Raw genomic sequence first — 26,292 nt, 5'->3', positions numbered from 1 at the left:
TTTTAGTTTATAATTAAAGATGTAATTATTGATATATATTTGAAAGCTTAAATATTATCATTTTATATATTTATTATAAGTTTAAACTGCTAATTTCTGTAGATGGAATTCGGCCGTCTGGATTTCTTCTTGCCGATCTGTGTCATGTCGATCTCAATGCCATTTGGCAATACAGCTGTATTTTGTTCGTAATTAATGAAAGCATTTTGTTGCAGCTCCTCCTCTGTTTCACGTGTGTTGGGATCGCATTTGATGCCGGTCTCATAGTGGTATTCACGTTTGTTACCATCGGGATCAATGTAGCCATAGGTGCCCCTACAAGCAAAAATAATTGTAACATTAATGTAGTTTTAGTTTTAGAAAATATTGCACTCACTTCGTAATGCAATCTGTGCCTATGATTTCCTCCTTGAATGAGCCATCATCATTCTCATAACCCCAAGTAATGCTGCCGTCCTCATTCTCCTCCCGCCATTTGCGTATTGTTTGCGCGACAGGACGTTGGCGACGCTGTTGTGGCTGTTCACGTTCATCTTGTTGCACTTGGTTATATTCAATGGCCGGACGTGCTGGTGCTGGACGTGGACGAGAGCGCACAGGTGCCGGAGCTGGTTGTGGTGCTGATTGCGCCTCATACTGTGGGCGTTGTTCACGCACTTGTGGACGTGTGCGTATAACATTGACGCGCTGTTGTGCCTGCTGTGGCAATGGTGCCGGTGCAGGTGCACTCTGTTGTGGACGCTCCAAACCAAAACGTTGCGCACCAAAGCTACCAATGCCGTAATCATTGAAAGCTGGCCGACTGTTGGACGTTGTGGCTGCTACAGGTGCAGCGGGTGTTGGCCGTTCTGTAAAGCGCGTTGATGGCAAGACAGGTTGCGGTGATGGTGCCAATATATGCTCATCATCTTGCAACAATTGTGGCAATGAGGGCGTATCATGTATGGTATTTACCTCACCGTTGAGGAAAGCATTCGCTTGCTGCTGAAATTGTGCCTGCTGCGCTTGCACCAATTGCTGCTCGCGTAACAGTTGTGGCAAGAAGACATCTGGTTGTTCGTCTTCAGCCGATTCGGTTACCGGTTTGGGTTCCTCTTGTATGCGCGGCGCTACCGACGGTATATAGGCGTTTTGTGCGCGCAAAGCGATTGGACGACGTACGCGTACCGGCTTATCATTGCGAAATTGTGAGCGTAGCGCAACTGCTGGCCCGGCCACGGGCACAGCGCCTGGTATGCTCAATCTAGGTGGAAATGGCCCCTGTGCTTCAACGACTAGCAGCAGCGAGGTTATGGCCAAACAGCTGGCAAACTAGAAAGTGAAATGGGAAAATGAAATTAGTTGCGCTTTATTGAAAAGAAAATAAATGCAGTTGTTAAAAAAACATACATATATTAAACTTAAAAAGTTGAAAGTTCAATTTCAAAAACTTATAACGTTAATTGTGCGCGCACCTTTCACATGTTTACAAGATTTAGTAGCGCTTCGCAGGTGTTAATGCGCAAATTGGCCGCACCGAGGTAGCGCCACTCTAACAATAATTGCGCAAAAAATGCTTTTAAATGAATTTATGTGCGTAAGTATGAGGTAATGGTAATAACAACCACATATGTCCATAATTTGATATATTGCCTCTAATATTTTATTGCCGTTACACTCTAATAACGCCACATAACACCTGTTCCGTTGCATTCATGTGGCAAGTGCCTTTGTGGCTTGACAAATATCTCAAACGTCGAACTTCTCTAATGAGTTGCATTTAACGGCTGGCTTTGCATCATACACACATAGATATATGTATGTATGTTAGTGCCCGCCAAGTCCACTGCTTAACTCGTTGAACGGTTGAATGACAGTGGAGTTATGAGCGCGCACGTAAAGCGGTCAAATAACTCATTAAGTTTGTGACTTACTTGAAATGTAGGCGAGAGTGCATTTAAGGGTGTTGTTGTTGCACATTTTTGTTGTGTAATTGGTTTGAGTGTAGGTGCTTATGCAGTTTGCAATGCAGCTAGATTAGCGTTAAGAATTTTCTATATACAAACTTGTATGTACATACAATATATGTATGTATATATGTCCATATTATATAAACTCACTTAGAAAAACCATGTATTAATTTGTATCGTATAAGCTCGTTGATAGCTTAACGGTTACATATGAATAGCAATTTGTTGTGCTGTCCGGTATGAGCTTGCCTATGGCATTTTTTACGGTTTGAAAGAAAATGTCTGAATAATTTAAACTATACGTACGGTGGTGCGCATATAATTAGAAACAAATATTTAAAAATAATATGTTGAACTTAGTAAATGGTATTTTTTTTTTTTTAAATATTATATCACCTAAATTTAGCGTAATTTTAAGCACTAAATTTTTGAGGCCCATAATTACATATGTATATATATCGTTGTACCCACTGTCAGCTCTACGTAACAGTAATGAACTCGAAAATGTTGAGATAAAGACGCAGAAGACCACAGTTTACAGAACCTTCCTCAACTTTAATATCATTTAACTGTAATGAACCCGGATTTTTATCTGGCCAAGGACCGTCAACTCAAAATTATTTGGGGAATGCTTTTTTATTTTTGAATATTTTCAGAGCTTTGAGATCGAAAAGAGTCCAAAGCGATCCTAAGATCATATTATCGAAAGAAAATCTTAAGAGTACTTTCTTTAAAAATCATTAATAATAAATTTGAGGCTTTATTTTGGAATTTGCAAGATTGCTGCTGTTGTGGTTGATACGATTATCCAAACCCTGCTTGGGGGAACACAATAACTTAGCAGCCATCGAAATCACTTAACGATAGGCCCACAAAAGGAGCTGCTTCGACGGGTTTGGACTATAGATAGAGCGAGGAAAGTGACTTGGTCTCATTGGGAATGTGGAGTCTCGTTACATGCAGCACATAGATTTTGTATGTCAAGATATTTTCTGAATATATAGAAGTTTAACCTGCTACAATACCCAGAACAAAATTGTGCTAGCGACATTCTTGGTTGTTCGCACTCCAAGTACGCTATTCACTGGAAGAGATTCAATGAAAGTGTTAATAGCTCCACTATGAATGGCGTTCAGTGCTTGTCGGAAGTTGTTCACATCAGTAATTTGGTAGGTATGTATGTTATTTAAGTTCGTCGACGTGTTGGATGTTGGTATGGTTTCTGCGAAAACTTCCGAGCAGAAACTGCTTGGAGAGAAGTGTGTTATGCTTCTTTACAAGGCGCATGCGGGTCTCACTATGTAGATGCTCGATGGTATTTGAAACAATCGTGGACTGGAGACTGTCGAATATGAATAAGAATTTTGACATCATCGAAAGAAATATTGAGGTCCGTGTACTCATTCGGCCAGATGGTAAATATGGTGGCTGTGGATTTGTCAGGGCAGAGTTTTAGACCCCTAGCGCGAAAGTTTGAGGAGATTGGCGTTCACTTTTGAACGACGTCATTACCGTACATTCATCTGCGTATGCGGTAATATAAGCCTCTTCTGGTCGTTGGGAAAGCTCCGAAATATAGTGATTAAGCAGTAGTGGACAGAAGGCACCACTCTGGGGAACCCCCTGATTAATTCTCTTTAATTTAGATTGTTCACCTCGAAATAATACCGATAATTGTCGAGCGCTCAGATAATTCATGGTCCAAGTCCATATTGGTGTGTGAAGGTCGGGAGTAGCAAGGCTTAAGAGTTTTTACTACTGGTGAAAGGAGAGTTATCGGGCGATAAGAAACTTCTAGCTTGGCAGGCTTCTCAGGTTTCAGTAGTGGGACCACTCTTCCGATTTTCCACATATCGGGTATGTGAAGAGTGGTCAGTGACAAATTGAGGATCTCCTTGCGATAATTTATTGATAAGCTTGACGAGTTGAGTCATTTTAGCCGTTCACTTCTCTATCCTACCAGTTCCATTGGTCAAACAATTATATATTTTTCACCAATAAATTACGACGACAATAAAAGCAATTACTACTTAAACTGTTCATGTGTTTGTGCACCTATTATTCTCCTTGCAAAAACACAAAACTAAACCAGTTCCCCGGTAAAAAGTATGAAACATTTAATAAAAATCTTGACTTATGCAACAAATTTTTTCTAGTTTATATAAAAATTCCTAAAATAGTTCCACGCCACACCAATAATAACAACAACAATAGCGAGCGACAAGTGTCCACCGTTCATGTCTCGTACTTTTCTAAGCTCCATAACTGGAACTACTTCTTACACCTGGTTTGTTGGTTGGTGGCTATGTAATTAGCAAGTCGCGGTGCGACATAACGTAATACGCTAAAGTAGATGCTGACATAGCGGCTGCCGGATTCGAAAAGCTATCGTAAAGGTATTGAGGATTAGTTGCATACATACATACACATACATATACACACACATATACACATATAACATATGTGTATAAGAATGTGATACTTAAGTATAACTGTATGTGTCGCTAATGTCAATTATTTGCAAGCGAATTTGCGCTGATTTCTGCTCAAATGCTCGGCCAGGTGCCGGACCAAGCGCCGCAGCAGCTGAAAAAGGGGCAGGCAGGCTGAGCTTGTCGCGCTTTTCGCGAGCTTTACATGCAGCTGTGTTAGTAGCTCGATTTATTGCTTTTGTTGTTGTTGTTGTTACTCTTATAAATCCAGTATTTCATTAGTCAGCTCCATTTCTTGCAAAAGCCTTGTAGAAATCAAACAAGTTTTATGCAAAAAGCAAAAAAATACAAAAACAATAATAAATATTTGAAATATGTAACGCCGCACGAACCGCGGCAAATCGAACGGCAATGAGTTTTATATGAATTAGAGCAACACACTGCTGTTGATTGTACACACGAATGTATATATGTATGTGTGTGTGTGTATGGTGCTGGCGTATGCAAGTGGACTGCAAAATCATTCGAAATTCAAATAGTGAAAGAGTAAACAGCCGTTTACGATCCAATCCAATCAAATAGCTCCAACATTACATACAGTTGTGTTCATATTAATAGTACACACTACACATATATGTACATATATACATATAGACATACAACTGTAGCACACCAGCTCGCTTTTGAACTCGCTTTGTGGTGAGGAATTTGCCATTGCATAATTTACGGTATATTGGCCGCTTGCAGAAAATGCCAAGCTAAAAGAAGGAAAACATGTGAAAATCACTCCGTTTACTGGTCAGTACGCGTTATTTCTGTTTTTCACCTTTTTTTCATTGCATTGATTTCATTTTCATTTCAACGCTCGTAGAAATGTATATATGTAAGTATGTATGGTATAAATATTGCTTGGCTTTTCGTTTTCGTTGTTATCCGGCATCACATTTGCTCGCGGAAATCAATTTCGCGGATGCGTCTGCGCGAATTCACTGTCTAGGACACGCATATACTTTGTTGCTTTATGTAATTGTAACATTTCTTTTTATGTGATTACCGATTATCTGATTTCTGACCTTTCTTTTTGGTATTCCGGTTTTACAGGTGTCTGATAAATGTGGTGTTCATGTTGTTCGGATATGATACAGTTATTTGTTGATGGGTTATTTCATTTTTCTTTCTTCTAAAGGAAGGTGGCGAATCGAATAAGCAACTGGTATAAATATAATAAACTGATATCATTAAAAAGAAGTCGCCCTTCATTCGCCAAACTTTCGAGAGTACCAAGCTGAACAATCAATATATGAAGCAATCGAACAAACGATTCGTATAAATACTATAAACTGGTATAAACAAATATATTTAGATAAAGTAGCAACCGGTTATTACTATTTCAATGTGGTATTCTCATACTCGGTTATATTATATTCAACTGGGCAGAATGGGCGAATCGAATAACCAACTGGTATAAATACAATAAACTGGTTTCATGAAAAATACGAATGGAGGTCGCCAAACTTTCGAAGTTATATTGTATTCAACTGGGTAAAATAAGCGACTGGTATAAATATAATAAACTGGTATCATGGAATAGAAGCCGCCCTCAATTCGCCAAACTCGAGAGTACTGATCTGAACAATCAATATACTTATGAAGCAATAGAACAGAGACTTAGGTCATTAGGCAGGGGAACGGTGGATAATAGAACACATGCCCTCACACGCGACTCATCAGAGAAATTTCAACCTCTACTCGGACGGATTAAAAAAGGCTGAAAGAGTGAACGCTGGGATCTTTCGAGTGGAGCTAGATCTCAGCGACCATTCACTGCCGGAATGCTGCAGAAGTCTTTCTGGTCAAAAAAGTTGCTATTGAAGAAAAATCTCATATCGCATTGCGTCAGAGAATGTCCTTAGAAGCAGGGAGGCTGTAGATATTGTGACTGCCGGAAAGCGGTTGTATATACATATATGCGGTTTCAGGCCATAAGGGTTCAGGAACACAATGCAATTTCTGAAAGGACTGACACAAGGATCATGGTGAGGTGGAATGCCTTTGGGGCATGCAGTATCGCTAAATCATGCGCAAGAGATCGGAAGGAAAAGTGCAAGCTTTCTACATACACTGTCTCGAAAAGAACTCAGGACGGTTGTTGGTTTAGTCACAGATTACAATTCATTGCCATCATATGAGAGCCGTCTGGGCATATTTAACGATGACATATGTATGCAGCAAGAGCAGGAAGTAGGCATGAGAAAGACTCTGTTTATGTGTGGCCTTATTTTAAACCCGGCTTAGATATCCAGAAGATGCGCTGTTCAAGGAACTGGATGAAGTATCAGATTTAGATATCAAGTCTACATTAAATTTGGCAAAAAGCGTTGACTTCCTTCAAGTCATAAACTAAACGCATTATTAATGAGCTATGAAGCAAGCAACTTCACTTTAACTGCGTGCCAGGCCACAATGGCATCGAGGGCAATAAAATAGTGGACGAGATTGCAAAGAATGGTATACGGCTAACATCCGAAAAAGTGATCAACAACCCATGCGTTGTCGTCGTATAGACAAATATCGACAGAAGCATGCTAAAGAAAATCAAAATCCGATGGAACGAGCTACCTGGTGCAAAACTGCAAATGTCATGTGCAAAACGGTAGATCGGAAGTACACAAAATTCCTATTAGCACTCGATAGAAGAGACTGGTGTCTGGTGGCGTCATACGCCCGCAGGAAAGGGCTGAAAGAACTAGAAGATTGCAGGAAATGCCTTGAGCAGGGCAGCGGGGAAACAATGGAGCATCTCTTGTGCACTTGTCCCGCATTGGCAAGACTACGCTGTAAGCATTTGGGGTCCTCACGTTATGATACACTGGAGGAGGTATCGATAGTAAAGCCGTAGAGTCTGTTAAAATTCTTGTCAAGCGCAGGCATTCTAAAGGATGACTACTTCTCTTAGACCTAGCAACTGAACTCCATCTGGTATCGCAAAGGACCAAAACTGGTCTATCGGTGGTTTATTGGCCTACTCGATTAACCTAACCTATTGTACTCAAACATAAAATTTAATTATTTAAATTATTTTCTTACAAGACTGACCAGCTAAATTCCCCCAGGCCGAATGCCGGTTTACGAATTTTCGCCAAATTGAAATTGTGCAATACTTTTCAAAGCATTTTTATTTAGTTTTATGTTATTTTCAATCTCCGATTTCGAGTTTTTGCTACATTTGTGCTTGCGTTTTTATTTGCTGCTGAATATGCATGAAAAAAAAACGCTAAAGAAATAATCATAATAAAAGGCAACGGCCTAAAGGCGCAACGTTGCGTGGCGCATGGCTTGTGCTACTGATCTGGTGCGCCTTGCTCCAGCTTGGCAACAGTGGACCGGCTGTTATTGACACACATAAGCCAATAAGTGCACAAATGGATATCAGTGTGTACGTGTAATCCAATGATAAGTACCAGCACCGCTAAATAATTGACCAATTTTGAACTGGTCGCTGGTTGAACATTCTTTGAAAAAAATTCATGTCAAAAATTGTAGTTTTTTCTTCCATGCTTTGCAGCATATTCGCATTTAACCAGTAACAACATTTGTTTCTTTAATTTATTTTTATGAATAAAAGCAGCAGTTTTTCTCAGGTTCTGCGCTTGCGCGGCCAGCCGGCGAGCGTGATGCGGAAATTAATTGCTCTGCTGTGTTATTTGTTTCCCATTATTTCTAACTTTTGATTTGCCAATGAAGTGGCTTTCTCATACACTACTCTGATATACATATAATTGTGAGTTAATAAATTTATGCTTGATCTTTTATTTTCCGGATTTTAGCGCCGTATTGTTTTAATGTGTTATTATGTTTTGTTTTTGTATTTCTTATTGTTTTACTAATGATTGCTTTACCGCTTCAATTGCTTTGACCGTTGTATTAAATACGCGGCCAATAATTATTTAATCAATACATTTTCATTACCATAATAATCTTGATAATCACACCTCAATGGCCGAGGCACCTAAGATTTGCGGAAAATAGTAATTAATAATAACCAAATTATGTATTTTAACGATTCAGTTAGTTTTATTTCACCCATGAATTTGAAACTTCTGATGTTTTTTCAGTTAGCCGCTAATTATAGTTTCGTAGTCAGGAAAATCCCACGATCCGATATCTCTCGGTTATTTACTACAACTTCGATGAATATTTTCGTATACAATTCTTTTTTATCTGCAATTTTCGTCTGTATATAAAGCAAAACAACTCATCAGATGTTGTCTTCGTCCATGCCTCTGCACTACATAGCAAGGTGGGAAAGATGAGTCACTTAGAGAGTTTGGTCTTTGTTCGTCGAGAGAGAACTTTACTTCTCAATTGCCTACTCAGTCCAAAGTAGCACCTGTTGACAAGAGTTATTGTGTTGAAGGCTGACATTGTTAGTGTTAATTCTGGTTCCAAGATAAACGAAATTATTAACGACTTCCCAATTATGACTGTCCAACTGTGACGTGGGTGCCAATTCACGAGTGCGACGACACGAAATATTTCGTCTAGCCCTCGTTCACTACCAAACCCATTTTCTTCCTTATTCAGTCTGGAGGAAGCATAATCAATGGCGCGGTTGTTAGGGCCAATAATATCAATGTCATCGGCATACGGCAGCAGCTGTACACTCTTATAGAAGATTGAAGAAGGCGCACGATACGGAGCCGCCTTCTCTGAAACCTCATTTGGTATCGAACAGCTCGGAGAGTGTCTTTTGGTATCGCTCAACGTCAGTTTACACTGCAGTTTTGATTTTGCAGGGGCGATGTTGAGGAGGCTAATCAAATAGTAGTTGGCGCAGATTGTGGGGTCTTCCTTTTTGTGGATTGGGCAGAGCACACTTAAATTCCAATCGTTGGGCATGCTTTCTGCCGACCATATTCTACAAAGAAGCTGATGCATGCTTTTTATCAGTTCTTCGCCGACGTTTTTGAATAGCTTGGCCGGCAATCCATCGGCCTCGTTGCTGTTTTGGTCTTCAGACAAGAAATTGCTATTCCAACTTCTTCATGGTCGGGCAAGGGAACGTCCGCTTCATCGTCATCGATTGAGAAATCGGGTTCACTATATCCTGGTGTTTTGCCTTTACTGTCATTCAGCAGTTTGGAGGTGATCCCTCATGTTGACATATGTTAGCAGATTCAGTACGAAAAAGGGTTGCAGAGACCTCAAAAATACTACTCAAATATTTTACTGTTTACCCTTTCTTTTCCTCTTAAAAATCTTCTAAGTAAGTCTTATTCTTGAATCTCAGCGGTTATGCGATGAGTAAACGTTCGCATGGTCTCCAACAAAGAATTTATTTGTTCTTTTTAACCTTCTTGTCTTAATTGTAATTTATTCGGTGCTTCAGTTAAATCCTTGAATCAGCACATCTTGTGAATTTCAAGGAATCCCTGAATTACATATTTATGTACGAACCACTGAATGTAAACAACAAGGAACTATATTCATGCGTTCACAGATGTACATACATACATATTTTCCAATAAAATGTGTATTTTTTATAATTTCCTTACAAGCATGTATAAACAGCTCAATGTAGGCGTTCTGCAGTTTCTTCTCTAGCTTCATTAAACTTAATATACCTATGTGCCATTTGTGTAATTTTTATATTGAAGTATGCAAATTTGCCTTTATACCCTGTAGGAAATCTCAAACTTGTCAGAAAATGTCTGGTGCAAAACTAACCAAACTTTGCCCCCATAGTACCAGTTCATGGTAATATTAAAGGTTTTATGTAAATAGAGAATCTAAAATAGTTACCATAATTTTCAAGAATTTTAAATAGTTGGCAGCTCTGTTCAAAAATATTTACATTTGAAAACCTTCTTAAAAAATGTTAAACTGTATTTAATATTTCGTTTATCTAATAACATTTTTAAAAATAAAAATTTTAAATAATAAAAAAATTAAACACCTGGCAACCTTCTACAAAAAATATTTTTAATTGTAAACTTTCTTAAAGCTATTATGTCCGATATCCATATTGTAGCAATGCTGTAAATTAAAATTATTTTTTCATTAAAAATGTTTAATATGTGGCAACCTTCTCACTTTTTCATCTCTAAGAAAATAAATTAAATTATTAAGTTTGGCGATGTTTTGTAGTTAGCGGAGACAATTATTAAGATTATTTCATTTCAAATAAGTGGCAACCCTGCTCGAAAATATTTTAAATTACAGGCCTTCTTTAAGGTTGTTGAATATATTACAAAATTCGTTTATGTAATAAAATTTGTAAAATTAAAAATTTTAAAATTTTGGCAACCTTTTACGAAAAATATTTTTAGCTGTAAAGTTTCTTAAACTTTTTAAATTAGATTTTCATATTATCTCTGGCGTTTCCATAAAGAATTACCTACTCATTGAAAAAATTTGAAACATGTGGCAACCTTTTACAAAAATTTTTTACCTTAAACTTTCTTAAATCTACTAAATTTGATTTTCTTATGTTTAGAATTATTTAAAAAAAAAAAATCGAATATGTGGCAACCTTCTAACTCCTTTATCTTTATGAAATGTAGTTAAGAAATAAAGTTTTGTGTTGCTATTGGTATGTTGTATGTTATATGAATTGTATTAAGTGCGTGACGAAATTTTGTTGCGTAACACAATTTCGTTGCAGTTTTTCAACTATATAAATTATGGAGCTGACTCTGTAGTCTATCAGAACTAAAGAAAAATTAAGCTGGCACAACAAACATATCACAAAAAGTCGAAGTCGCGTCACGGGCTCAGAAATTTTGGGCTTTCCTGCAGGGTACATCCTGCTGCCATACATATACATATAAGTATGTGTGTGTGTGTTAGTATGCGTGCCACAGATTTCTTAAAGCGAGTATTTATTGATATTGTTGCTATTAAAGCCATGGCAATTGCTGTCATATTGAGAGCTTTTCTTGTTTTCATTGTAGGCATCAGTGATGCTTGTTGTTGTTGACTGTTGTTGTTGTGTAATTTTGCTCCATCACCGGCTACATATGCAGTTGGCCTTGGGCGTAGCCGCTGCTACGACTTTTCTTTCATTTTTTTCTTACTTACCACACATACGTTACATATCTACAATGATTTATATATATGTATGCATGTGTATAAGTGCTTATGTTTGTATGTGTAAGCAATATAATAGTTTTCACACGGTTTCTCAACTCATTCACTCCTTCAATTACAATCAATTCCAATTACCACCTTCACGGCTGCCGATTACTACATGTATGTGTGTATGTATGTCTGCTTGGCTGTGTGTGTTTTTGTATCACATATACATCCATGTAACTATATATGTACATATATATGTATGTATGTTAAAATGAATATGGGTGCTGCTATAATCTCACTAAATCACTCACTGACTAATAGCCATTGCACTATCGTTGGTCAGCGAAGAATCAGCGTGTGCAGCGAATTGCCGATTTGTAAGCGTTTTGCTAGGTACCATTTGCCACACAAGCCGCCCTACAATTATACACGATGAATGACTAATTAAATGACTTGGTGACTTACCCAGCTGAGCCTCAGTCAATTATATATTTGCTTGTATGTATTAATGGTATATTCATATGTATATACATTTTTAAATATATATACATATATATATTAGGTACAAAATTACATACTTACATACATATACATATGTATATGTATAATATATATATCCGTTGTCTGCGTTTAAAAGTCATAACATATTTTGTAGCAAAATCAAGTCAACTCACGCCCATTGAGATCGTTTATTATGCGCATAGCTTAACGTTTACATACATATGTACATACATATGTACATAGTACAAGCACATTTCAACAATTTTTGCATTGTCTGCGGACAACAATGGTTGAAAAATACGCCGCCAGCATACGACTTGAAGCTCGCATTATTCGCGGCTCGAAGCGCTGCGCCGAATTTTTCCGCAATTGCATTTACGATTCTTCAACTTGCTTGCATATGCTTGAACTTTGCATGGCTGACTCTTATAAATGCAGTCGCGCATGCGCAGAATGCGTAGGCCAAAAATGCATGCCGCCTAGCAGCAATCGCTGAATTTTTATGAAATCATATCGCTCCATCAGCGATGTTAAGCGAATTTTTGCTACATTGTTGTAGTGTATGGTTTTTGAGTTATCTTATCGAATTATACATATGTACATACATATATGTATATACTTACATACATAAAAAGATTATTTGTAATTTTGCTCATAAGTGCGTCAGTGCGAAAAGTGAAGGAGTTGACTAAACTTATGTTTACTTTAAGTTCGTGATTTAATTCCATTTTTCGTACGGGATGAATATTTTAAGTTACTGTAAACAACACAAAAAGCGCTCGCATATCAAAACTTTTTGAGTATTTATAACATCAAAGATGTCAAACTTTATGTTAAAGTTGTGAGTTGTCAGATTGCAACACTAGAGTTGCCAAATCACGAAATTTAATAGGCAACTCACTTATCTTGAACAATTTCATTATTATTTTTTTAGTTAGCAGGCAACTCTATAACTAAGTATGATTAGTTTAAAACTTTCTCAAATACTTTTTTTAAGTTTGTCGTACCAATTTTGTAATATTTTCAATATAACTCTATTATTAGGTGGCAACTCTACTTAAAAATATGTTCAATTTAATGCATTTTTTCCTTAATTTATTCTCCGAAGATGTTTTAAATTTTCACTTTATTTTTTCGAAAAGTGGCAACTCTGCAACGAAAGTCCTATGAATATAAAATATTTTTATAAATTAATTATTCATTGTGCTCACATTTTGTAAAACATTCAATACCTATTACTTTTTTTTGATAGGTGGCAACTCTACATCAAAATATGTTTCATGTAATGCATTTTTATATATTATCCGAAATAACTTTAAATTTTTTAAAATTTTCACTTTAATTTCTTGGAAAAGTGGCAACTCCGCAACAAAAACCTTGTAAATAATCTTATAAAATTTCTTCAAATGTTTTTATAAATTCATTATATTTGTTCTTATATTTTGCAATATATTCAATATTAATTTTTTTAGGTGGCAACACTATATCCAAATACGTTTAATTTAATGCCTTTTTATATACTCACCGAAGATATTTTTAAATTTTGTAACATTTACACTTTTATTTCTTAGAAAGGTGGCAACTCCACAACGAAAACCTTATAATTGATCCTAAAACTTTCTTCAAATATTTTAATAAATTCATTATATTTGTGCTCATATACTGTAGATAATATTAATTTTCTTATGTGGCAACTCTATGTCAAAACATGTTCAACTTAATGCATTTCTTCCTTAATTTATTCTCCGAAGATATTTTTAAATTGTGTAACATTTTCACTTTATTTTTTCGAAAGGTGACAACTCTATCAACGAAAATCTTATTAAAATAATGCTTTTTTGTTGGGTGGCAGCTCTATATCAAAATATGATTAGCTTGATGCCTTTTTATATATTCTCCAACGTAATTTCTAGGTTTTTTTAATTTTAATTTTTATTTTTTCCTAAAGGTGGCAACTCCATAACAGAAATATCCTGAAATGTTTTTATAAACTATTTATGTATGTGCACATATGTATGTATGTACATATACTATATCGTAATATTTTTCTAAGTTTTTCAAAATGTGGCTACCCTATTCCAAAATAGTTTTAAATTGAAAATAATATTATATTTTTTATTAGAGAATATGTATATATGTATGTACTATATATCCAGAATATTTCTATTTGAAACGGAATGCACTATGATTTTCTTGCTTTCATAAATATTCCATTATCTTCTTCTACTTCTTTATTGGCTTAGGCGGTTATAGCTGAATTTACAACAGCGCGCAAATCGTTCTTCCTTCACTGTATCCAAAATTTATTTTTCATTCAGTTCATTGAGAAATTATTCCCTTGAATATATCTATATAAAATATTCTAGGCAAGGTCTAGTCTTAATACCGTTCAGAGCTTTTTTCTGAGATTGATTATTGAGAAAGTATTCCATTGAATATATCTTATCGGGAAAGTCTCTTTCAAGACCCGCAAATATTTAAACATCGTACGCAAAATGATAGCGACAATCTGTGAGCTTCTAGACTAGACCTTCTTAATACCGTTCGGAGACTTTCTCTGAGCAAATTTCATGCTAAATTAACATACTTTACTTTCAACTTTAAATTAAGCGCATTCCCTACACTGTACTCTACAATTCTCTAAATTCCTTTCGCTTTTTGTGTTCGCTTACATATTTACGTCAGCGCAATGTTATGCAATGTGAACGCCCAATTTCAATAGTTCATTACACACACGACGCGCATGCGCTACTCACCAGCTTACTAATGTGCAAGTACCAACTTGCGCTGGCCGCCTGGCGTGTTTGTTGCAAACTTGTTATAGTTTAAGATCTGAGTAGATTAGCGTCATAAATTTTATGCCACATAAAGGCAAACACATACTTTATATGCAGTAAGCGTACACGTACTCGTAATGTACATAAATATACAAGTAAATGTACTATATTTACATATACATATGTATATGTGTAGCATTATGTACCCTAAACGACTGGCGACCAAAGCAAGCGGCAAGCTTGAATGCATTTTTAGGTTAGTAAGTGCATAAAATTGGTACAACAACATTGTTTGTAGTTATTGTTATTGTTCTTGTTGTTGTTTTTGTTGTTACATTGTTACTTGTTTTGCTACAGTTTTCATTGGGCCCATTGTTTTGCTGCCACTTGTTTATTGCCGCCATTCTTGAAGGTTATTTACCTCGCATAACTCGGTTGCCTCACTGGCTGAGTAGCTGATTGCCTCTAAGGTCTTACCTTGGGGCTTTCCTCACGGCGTGCAGCCTTTGTGCCTTTGTTTATCCGCATTTGTGTGGCCTCTTCGGAGGCTGTGCAGAAATATCAATTTTGAACAGAGCTTTGCAGTGTCGCCAAACACAGACAGACGGCGGAAAATTTTGCATGGAAAAAAACCAACAACAACAAGCACAAAATTGCATGCCTATTAAGTATGAGTTATTATCTAATATTAATTTTTTTCTTAAAAAAATTGTTTGCAATTTTACGACATCAGCTTTGGTATGCCATGCGGCGCGGCTGCTGCTTGCAACAAATGCACACATACATACTTGTATGCACTGCGCTTAAAAATTTTTGATTGATTGATCACAGCATCGATCAGTGCCGTTATTACATAGCAGTTAACTGTCATTTGTTTGGTGGCTTAGTAAAAAATGCTAAGCTAAATATTTGGTGCTTGCCTCAGATTTATTAACTTTTGACATTAAAACTTTTTATCGCATGCGATATATTTTTATAAATATTTCTCTATCAAGTTGACATTTGTTATTTACTGGCTTAATTCAAACAGCGAATTATTGCTTCATTGCAAACACCGTATTTTTGCGTGTTTTCCGTCTTATTGCGCCCCTAACTGGCTGCGCATTTGTGCTGCCAACAGTTTTAATTAATGCGTAATCGGTTTGATGCCATTTTCTGACACTTTGTGCTAGGAAATCTCATGCGTTTTATGAAATGCGCAAAAATACACCGCATTGAATGGCTTTAAGCCTCAATTAGCTGCCTAAATTTGAAATGGTTTGTTAACTCTTAAGTGTGGCACTAACTTTAGTGAAAGGTTGCAATGAAATAACGGTAAAGAGTTACAATTGACCAAATTTACTTGCTAAAGGGTGATCCATTTCGTAGTTCCCTATTTTTTAAAGAAAAATCATAGCAACTTTAATTTTAATGGGGAATGTTTATTATCATTCGAAAGTACATTCTTTGGAATTTATTTTTCTGAAGATTATCTCTTTCAAATGTTGGCCGCGGCTACCTGTCAGATGGTCCATCTTTGAGCCCAATTTTCGATAACTCGTTCGAGCATTTCGACTGGTCACTGGCGAAAGAAGCGGTTATCATTTCGCCATAACAGTCGCCATTACCGGTTATGTTCTCATCGGCATTATTTTTGAAGAAATATGGACCCATGATTCCACCGGCTCACAAACCACACCAAAACATTTTTTTTCCTGAGCAAATGACAGCTCTTGCTTGTTTACATACCTATTGGTCGGATCATTGCTCTTCGGATCTTCTTGGCTTTTCAAAGCTCATATAAAGTGATGTGTGATGTACCATGCTGTAAATATGCTAACAATCTTTCCAACTAGTTGACAGCAAAACCAGTTTTGCTCAATTATAAAATCTACTTAGTATCATAATGTAAGTAGTTGCCAGAAACCTGAAAACAGCCAGCGAAAACTGGGTCACGCTGCGAGACGGAATCGCCAGCACCAGCAAAGGAACGTCTGCTCGGATTATGCCGTTACGGATACCCCGACCATTGCTAAGGGTTCCGGAAAAAACATTACGGCAGCGAAAAAGCTAAATTCTTATCGTCGCTTAGCAACGAAGATCACAGAGCGACACGATGACAAGAATGCTGGATAGTTATACAAACAGCATTCTAGCACAGTTGAGTGGGCTAAGAGAGTACAGAGCGCCGGTGAAAACAGAGTGAGATCGAGTGATGCTCAATCTGCTTTAAAAAGTGGCAGGGGGTGGTCAGCCCCAACAGAAACGGTATCAAATTTGAAATAAACCTGCATCTTCTATTGTACTCGGGGTGTTTGAGGATGTAGCAGAGAGGATGAGCCATCTATCTTATGACTGGATGCGGATAGCGACGGCTACATTTGCAGTCTTTATGAAGGTGGTCATGGGAAATCCCGGACCATCTGCCAACGGCATCCCTTTATCAGGAAGCTGTTTCAAGGAGAAAGGAAATTTCGAACGGAGCTAAACTATCTAAAGTGGATCTACTACTACGCTCTCGAGCTGTGTATGGCTCTCAGCTGAACCCTCCACTTCTGAGGAAATTGAGGAGATGTTGCAATACTACAATCCTTCTTTACACATTACTACTGGGGGTAATTTGGCTGGAGAAGACTAAATGAACCTATCTCTAAGCTACACTAATTCCTAAATAAATAGTCCCTAGTTCTCTTTACTGACACTAAAAGCACAAACCTTTTATTGGAACAGTTTTATGTCTTCAAGATGGTAGGTCTAACGGTTGTATGTATCACCTAAAACTAATCGGGATAGATATGGGGTTATGTAAATATAAATGATCAGGATGACGAGACCAGTTGAAATCTGAAAGCTGTAACTCGAGTAAAAATTGAGATATATTGATGAAACTTGGTAGACATGTTTCTTGGCACTATAAGGACTTTCGTATTGTAAATTGGCTATAACTAAGCCCTAAATCAAGATAAAGAACTCAAATTTGGCAAAACGAATCACATTAAGAATGGGTATCTGTGCTTTCAAAAGTTTTAAAAACTTCTAGGTTTAATGTATGTATCTCTCGAACCAATAAAGCTATATAACCCAAACTAGCGCGGAACAAATATATTCAACTCTTCTTACGTTAGTGTAAAAATAGCTCAAATCGGAGGATGACTCCGTCCACTTTATACCGCGTGTATCAGCCAATATGTGAATTATTTCGCGTGTTTTGTTAATAACAGTGTATTTTTGTGCCTAAAATTGAGAAAATGGGGTGAAAGCTATAGCCCCTATATAACTTATAATAACATTTTCGAACAACCGGCTAAATGTACTCCATATAATTAGAATAGATTAGATTGGTGGTGGTGTGTGAGAAACTGCAATGAAACACCGTGAGTATTTAATTATAATGTGGCACGCTAATAGCATGTGGTATAAGCTCACATAGTTGAAATCGATTGGGGATATATAATTTTAACTTTGATTGTAAACCATTAACGTTTTCGTCGAAGACTGAAGTTGACGCCTTTCGCTACCTTTTCCTACAACTGCAGGTATTTAGTCGGCTGTCATTCTTGAAGTTTCAAGAGCATAAAATGTTCGGTTACAATCGAATTAATTAGAATTATAGCTTACTCCTCATATTTTGTATATAGTAAAAAAATGGTTTTTATTCTTCTTCTAATGAAAAAAGTGACTCCAAGCTTAGGTGGATACTTCAAAAATGTTGTATAACTGCTTTCTATGCCATCTACATTTGATTATGCGTATATCCATTTAATTTATACCAGTTTTTTGTACGATTCGTCACATTTCAAATTTTGTCGAATTGGGTTTGGTAATACCATATAGTCAGATATATTTTCAGAAACTTACATTAATTGCTTTATCAACTGACACCTGCAGTGCGACTGTTATTGCCTTCATTCAAAATAGCTGTTTAATGGGGCGACTTCTAACCTCCAAATATTAGCTACTGCAGGTTATACGCATTAACGATGATATACGATATGCAATGATAAACACATACATGTGCACTTGCATTTAATGCTTTTATTCAAAATTTGTAGCACTTCGAATGAATTGGCAAAATTTTCTAATTAACTGCTCCACATACACGCATATGAATAAGATATTACAAAATTGTAAACAACTTTCAGTTGACCTTCAAAATTGACAATACTAAAGTAATTTGGCGAAAGGCCAGCGGCTTTTTGGATTAAAAAAACATTTGAAAAGATTTTTTAAATTTATTTTTCTGTTGATACAAAACAGCAAACGCTACCATAAATCATAACAAGAAATTCAAAAAAATAAAAAATAAAAATAAAAAAAATTTCTTTGGTCAACTTCTGCTATTTATTGAGCGCGCGGACCCACCCAAAACTTCAAAGCTCATTGGTTAAAAACCTAATTTAATTTTTACGCTGACTTAAGCACTGACACCTTACTATCATTAAAACACGGTGCTGTTATGGATTTCCCTGTTAACTGTTATTTGGAGGCGTGAAATTGTTTTGGGTGCTGCCGGTAATTGAAATTTGCAGCAAAGAAAAAAATTATGATTGAAATGTTATGCTTGTTGTTAAATTAAATAATTAGTTTAAAACATATATATGTACGTATATGGTATGGATAGATGATTTTTGTAGTTTCACATATATTTCAGCAATTCTTTTCACCCAAAAATCAAACTTGAAAGGTGTGACCAATTGCGATACGCTTGCAAAACAATAAATTCAAGTATTTTGCCATAACTCACCCGTGAGGCCGCGGCAAGTGAAATAATTATGCAATTTGGCGATTGTCAATCCACAAAGTAATGGTGGCCATTAGCCAACTATTGCTCTCATATGTTTTATGTATGTGTATAGATATGCAGATGAAGCGAATCGGTTGATGACAAATTTTTGCAAAACTTTTTTCGCCCGTTGCATAATTGTTGCGCTTATTTTGCTTACTTCGCTCTGGTTGCATATTTTTCATCATGCATTCACAACTTTTTATAAAGTCATACATTTATATACATATGAACATATTACATATATACATATGCATGATGATGTCATTAAAATGCAGTAAAATATTTTAATAGAGTCAGATTTTCTTGCATTTTAAGTGAGCGATTTATTGTATGACAGTGCTGTGCATGTGAATAAGACACTTTGTTTAAATACTAAAAATTTTGATAACTTCAGTTACAAACTTCTGTATATACTTAAAGAAATGCAGGAAAAAAATTGAAAATAGTAATTCTAATTGAAACTCTCCTACAAATATTATTCTTCATTTTTAGTAAACTTAAATTGAGTTGGCGCTTAATATGCACCCGCATCATGTGACCATATATGTGTATACGGAAAGTAGCATCAAGTTCTGCTATCAAATTTAAGGAACCAGGAGGCTAGAACCGGAAAGATTATGGACATAGCGCCATCCTGAACCAGCTAATAAAAGAAAGATAAATTCCTCTAAGGTTAGATTTCAGTTGTCATTTTCGCGTGAGGATGACCTACAGACGTGAATGGAGAAGGGATTTGGTAGGGGAGAAAGATATCTACCTATACCGACAGTATCAAAATGAACTACGGAGTAGGGGCGCGGCTATAATACAATAATCTTCGCATAGCTCTTTCTTTCCGTCTGTCAAATGCAACCAGTATCTTCCAAGCGGAAGTACTAGGTATAGAGTCGGCATGTGAAGTTCTATTGAATAACTTTGGTTATACGCGAATAGTCAGTTGGCATTGCTGGCCTTGGCGACATCACAAATTAATTCCAAATTAGTCAATAACTGCTAAAAGGCTTAAGCTTCTTGCCACTTGTCCATAATTTGCGTTCTCTGTCACAGGAACATTTTCGGCAATGAAACGGCAGACGAGTTGACAAAGCTAATAATCTCTTTCAACGAATCCGAGGCGGAGTCAATACCGCTAAGAACGATCAAAAGAGAGCTTGATATGCATTTCGAATAAATAGTTCAGAGAGATATAACTAAATAACAAGCTGCAAGATAACAATGCAGGCATGGCACAATTATGACAGGAATAGAACCACAGGCCTTTTATATATTTAGGTCCAGGAATAGTATATACAGATTTATAACAGAGCACCAGGTGTTCTGAGAGTTTCCGCTAAAAATGGGCCTGCCTTAAGACAATATTTACCGCAGTTGCAAAATAGAAGTGAATAGTTAAACCGTTCTCCACTTTCTCTGTGAAGGTCAGCTCCATCACAAAATCAACTAAACATTGAACTGATAGATATAAATTAATTGAGGTTTTGCACTGCGATCTATGGTCTATTGTGCTTTCTCTTATATCACATATGGCAGGACTCTGAACAATTCCTATATATACAATCAAGTCTCGAAAGTACTTCAGGACGGTTGTTGGTTTAATGACAGCTTACAACTTACTGGCATCACATGCGAGGCTTGGTATCAATGATATGCATATAAAAGTGCAGAGCAGAAGACCCTGGAACCTCTCCCTGCTTCTATCTTGGTTTATTTTGAACTCAACTTAGTTACTTAATAGCTTTGTAGTTCAAAACGCTAGTTGAATTATTAAAATTAGATATCAAATCTCTCTTAATTTTCGCAAAAAGCGTTGAGGTCCTCCATGTGACATTACAAAGGGTCAGTAAGTCTATGTACGGCGTGACACTCAGCCTGTATAACCTGTACTAACCTATATATACAATCAAGATGTCTTGCTATAACCTATAAAATAACAGTATTATTGCATCTTCAACCTCAAAAAAGGGAAGAGAAAAAATGCTCTTTTGATTAGGGTCTATGCATTAGCTACTAAATTTCTCGTCCTACGATGCCGGTACAAAGTAAACTATTATTGGCCGTCCATGTCGCCGTATTGATAGATTTTTAACTCTACAGTCGTAATAAGGTACTCAAATTACTGTTTGTACCCTCTCTAAAAGTTTTCACCCAACAGTTTTGGTTGCCAGCAGTAACAGTTGAAGCATCCTCAGTTCATGTTTGGTTGTTAAAACTATTTGGCTGGACAAAATGCTTTCAAAATTGGTTCTAAGCTATACAAAAGTGTATTCATAACAAAGAGAATATTTTTTTTAAATTATAATACGACTTTTAACTAGAAGTGCCACTTTTAGGAAGTAAAAATGAAAGCATAGAGTGACATTTCTTCATACATATTAATTATAAATAGTTTCAGAGCCAGCCTTTTTAAGTCAGCGCATTCTAACTGGATAATGTCTCCCAGAAAGATGAAATCTTGAACAAAGATCAGGATATTTCTAATAACTTTTCATATAGGACAAGACTTAAGTGTAGATTCATTCTTCAAAATCTCCCTTGAGTTATGTAAAAAACTGCATTGATGGAAAATACTCTCAGAAGAGAGAAATGTTCAAAGGAATTTGAATTTGACGCGTATAATTTGTACCGACTGGAGATTATATCTGACGAAGGACTGTTGCTAAAACAGTATTCATCGAAACTATATTCCTTTTATTGTTACAACAACAAAAAAAGGTTGTACCGATGTGGATTTTTAAACAACTATAATAGCTTATTGATTTTTTTGCTGTTCTGTGTTGAGGTTAACGTTAGTTTTATATTTTTTAAATCGAACTTAAACATATTATGCTACAAGAGCTTAACTAAACTTTTTAATGAAACATTTGAACAATCTATTGAGTTAAATATACTAAATATCTCTGCTTGATTCAGAAATTCATGAAAAATTGTTGTTAATTAAGAAAATACATTTCCATGATATTTAAATATTTTACACAGCACACCGAACACAACGTAATTATGTCATAAAAAAAGAGACTTGAGCTTAAAATTTAACTATTCAGGTTAGTTGCGCACGAAATGACTTACAAAGTCGACGTAAGTCATTAATAGCATTAGCGGCAGCGATAAAAATATCTATAATCTGTCTTATGCAGATATGCAACAATTGTACTGTAAAACAAAAACAATGCACGCAATAATTTCGAACGAAAACGAGATCATAAAATTGGTAAAACACCCACTGGGCATTACGTTCGCCTGGCAGTCGGTCCAACAAATGACAATAAGCTGGACTGTAAGTCTTTTGGATTGTCACTCACACGCTCATAACTCGCTGTAAAATCAGCTATGGTTGCCACACGACGTGCAATGTGGTTTGAGATGAGAAAAAAAACACACAACAATAACAATAATAGTTACGATAAAAAGTTAAAAAATAAATAAAAAAGTAGAAAAACAAAAATTATAATGAAAAAAAAGTTATTGAAAAAAAATATACAAAATAATAATAAAACAATTATAGAAAATAAAATAAAAGTTAAAAATAATAAAAAAAAATTAAAAAAAGAAGTAAAAATTACGAAAATTATAAAAAAGAAATTATTAAAAAATTATAGAAAAAAAAAGTTAAGGATAAGAAAAAAATATAAAAATAAAAATAAAAAAATAATTGAAAAAATACAACAAAAAAATGGCAATAGAAAAAAAAGTTAAAAATGTGAAAAAATAATACTTGATAAAAGAATTAAAAATTACATTGAAAAAATAGAAAAAAATAAAAAGCGAAAAAGTAAGAAAAATTAGAAAGTGAAAAAATGAAAAAAAATTTAAAGGGAAAAAATAAAAAAAACAGTAATTGAAAAAAATGCGAAATAATAAAAAAATACAAAAATTAAAAAGAAAAATAAATAAAAAACAAAAATTTAAGAAAATTATAACAAAAAATAATAATAAAAAAATACAAAAAAAAAATAAAATTAAAAAAATAGTAAAAATAAGAAAAAAATAATCGAAAAAAATTACAAAATAAAATAAAATAATAATTGTTTTAATTGTAGAAAAAAATTAAAATTAAAAAACAGAAAAAAATAATAATTAACAAAAGAAATAAAATTTAAAAAAAAAAATAGTATAGCAATTTGTCTGCTGGTACAACACATAAACTCAAAAACGTTTTTATTTATACAAACAAAAATACTGAAAATAAGTAAAAAATAATTGAAAAAAATTACAAAATAAAATACAAAAAACAAAAAAAATAATAATTGTTTTAATTGTAGAAAAAAATTAAAGTTAAAAAACAGAAATAATAATTAACAAAAGAAATAAAATTTAAAAAAAATCTGCTGGTACAACACATAAACTCAAAAACGTTTTTATTTATACAAACAAAAATACTGAAAATAAGTAAAAAATAATTGAAAAAAATTACAAAATAAAATAAAATAATAATTGTTTCATTGTAGAAAAAATTAAAGTTCAAAAACAGAAAAAAATAATAATTAACAAAAGAAATAAAATTAAAAAAAAAATATTATAGCAATTTGTCTGCTGGTACAACACACAAACTCAAAAACGTTTTTATTTTTTTAATTTTTTTTTTGTTGTTGCGCGCTTAACGGCCTAAAAATGTTGCAAAATCACTTCGTTTATAGTAACACGTAATGCAATAACGAAAACAACTTACCACAAAATGTTGCACTTGCATATTTGCACGCGCCAAGTATTACTCCAATTCCGCTGTTGGTTATTTACAATTATTTGTTGTTGTCGTTTGCGGTTTGCGACGTGTTTAACTACTTTTTTTGTAATTATTAAACTTTAATTTGTGTTCAAAGTAAGCACTTCCGGTTCTAATGCGCAGGCGCACACCAACACAGGCACTACACAAACACACAGCCAAAGTGTATAAATTTATAGCGTTTTTTGATATTATCACTTGCTTTGTCTTTCACTTCTTGCTTTTGCACAAATTTGCAGCAGTTTCTTTGCGGCTGGGCGTTTACTAACGGATTAGTGGTTTTGATAACCGTTTCGTTGAAACTCGCTTGTCAAATGCTTTATGCCACACGCTTCCATTTCGTTTTTATACCGAACGCTGGGCTCATGGCTTGTGCTGCCGCAGCAAAAACAACAATTGTAACGGCTGTTAATGCAGCGCGGAAGGAGAAACAATCAAATCCGCAGCTGCTTTATGCGCACAAACACACAAACAAGCATATATACAGATATATACATATATACGAGTATAAATAGTTACTTGGAAGTGAGCTTTTTGTACGCCTTTGACTGGAAAGTGGTCTAAAAGCTCCGCTTTGTAGCGTGTACATGTGCGCAGGAAGCGCTTTGCGGGCTTCCGGTGGAAGTGCGCTTGTCGGTAGCACACAAAAACAAAATAATTTTAATAAAAATTTATGAAAAAAAGTTTTGTACAAATTTTAGAGCACTTAGCAAAGCTTGCAAAAGTAAAATCAGCTGAAAGCCGTAAAAATGGCGCTTAATAAAAACAGTTTATTGAACTACAAGTATAACATATGGTAATCGCCTGCTCGCATTGTCATTCCGTTAAGCATACGCACGTCTGTCGAATGTATCACATCACGAAATTGTACAGTTAATTGCAGCTAAGCATTTGTTTTCATCAATGAGCAATAAATTTCGTTTGTGCTTTGCATACGCAAATCATCTGCTGCGCCTGTGTGTATGTACAAATGCTTGGTTGTTGTTGTATGCCAAAAAAAAAACATTTCTTTTTGTCTCTTCGAATTCGGTCAAATCTTTTATAACTTTTCGCCACTTACAGGCAATACACCAACAACTTTTTTGCTTTTGGGCATGCGTAACGCCCAGGCAACATTGTCTTTTAACAATCAAAACAGTCCAGTCTTACAACAACAACTGCGTTCCGTACACTTCCAAACGAAAGTATTATGTCACAAAGGTGAAAAAAGTTTTTAAAAAATATTGAAACACCGATTTAACCAGCTATGACGGAGAAATTTAAACCAAAATCTCTATTTGTAAATAAGCAAAACTGTTTAAAACAAAAAACAAAAAAAAAAAAAAAACACTAATATACGTGATAAACATACATACTTACTAACACTAATTTCGAGAATAAGTGATTTGGTTTTAAATGAGTTCAGCTTTTCTTCTCTCACTTTAACCCCATACACGTACGTTCATGGAAAAAACGAGTTCAATAATTTTTTTCAATTTACGGGTGTTGCATAAGCCAGTGATTATTTACATTTCTCACGTAGTAACCATAAATGCAACTCTGTGCATTTCTATAGTCATTTGAAGGAAACGGAGTTTTTAAGTAAAGCTATGACATCATAAAAGATCAGAGGTATGTTTTGTTGTCTCAAAATGTATATGACTTTATAAAGGCCGCAACATCTTTTAGTTGGAAACATTGAATAATTTTGTCATTCATGGGGACACCTAACATGTTGAAAAATCCCCGGCTTACCATCGTAAGACACAGTTTTTAGGCAAAATTCGTTTAACATTAATCAATAATAATCCATTTTTCCAAAGAAAAAAAAACGAAAACTTCAGATTCAGTGAGGCATGTTTACTATCATTCGAAAGAACAATTTTTGACATTTTTTCTTGAAGTTTATCTCTTTTGAATGTTGGTCGCGGCTACGTCTCAGATGGTCCATCCGTTGAGTCCAGATTACAATGACTCATGCGAGCAATTTGACTGATAACTGGCGAATGAGACGCGTGATATTTTGCTCCAAGGCCAGAATCCAAACAGGATTGTACGCATAGACTTTTGAAATTGTATATCTCCCCAAGAA

At 35.3% G+C, this 26,292-nt stretch overlaps 1 protein-coding gene across 1 annotated transcript; it reads right to left on the bottom strand.

The window, feature by feature from the left end:
* LOC126750754 (translation initiation factor IF-2) lies at positions 1 to 24,552 on the bottom strand. The gene is made up of 3 exons (XM_050460473.1): positions 24,168 to 24,552; positions 377 to 1,311; positions 1 to 315 (listed from the first exon to the last, which is right to left on the bottom strand). Exons 1-3 carry the CDS (start codon positions 24,186 to 24,188, stop codon positions 90 to 92), a joined length of 1,182 nt encoding a protein of 393 aa, XP_050316430.1. The 5' UTR covers positions 24,189 to 24,552; the 3' UTR covers positions 1 to 89.
* Positions 24,553 to 26,292: the final 1,740 nt, after the last annotated feature.

This window comes from Bactrocera neohumeralis, chromosome 2 (genome assembly GCF_024586455.1).
Source record: "Bactrocera neohumeralis isolate Rockhampton chromosome 2, APGP_CSIRO_Bneo_wtdbg2-racon-allhic-juicebox.fasta_v2, whole genome shotgun sequence".
Classification (NCBI taxonomy): Eukaryota; Metazoa; Arthropoda; class Insecta; order Diptera; family Tephritidae; genus Bactrocera; species Bactrocera neohumeralis.
This window is presented reverse-complemented; position numbering and strand designations above follow the sequence as displayed.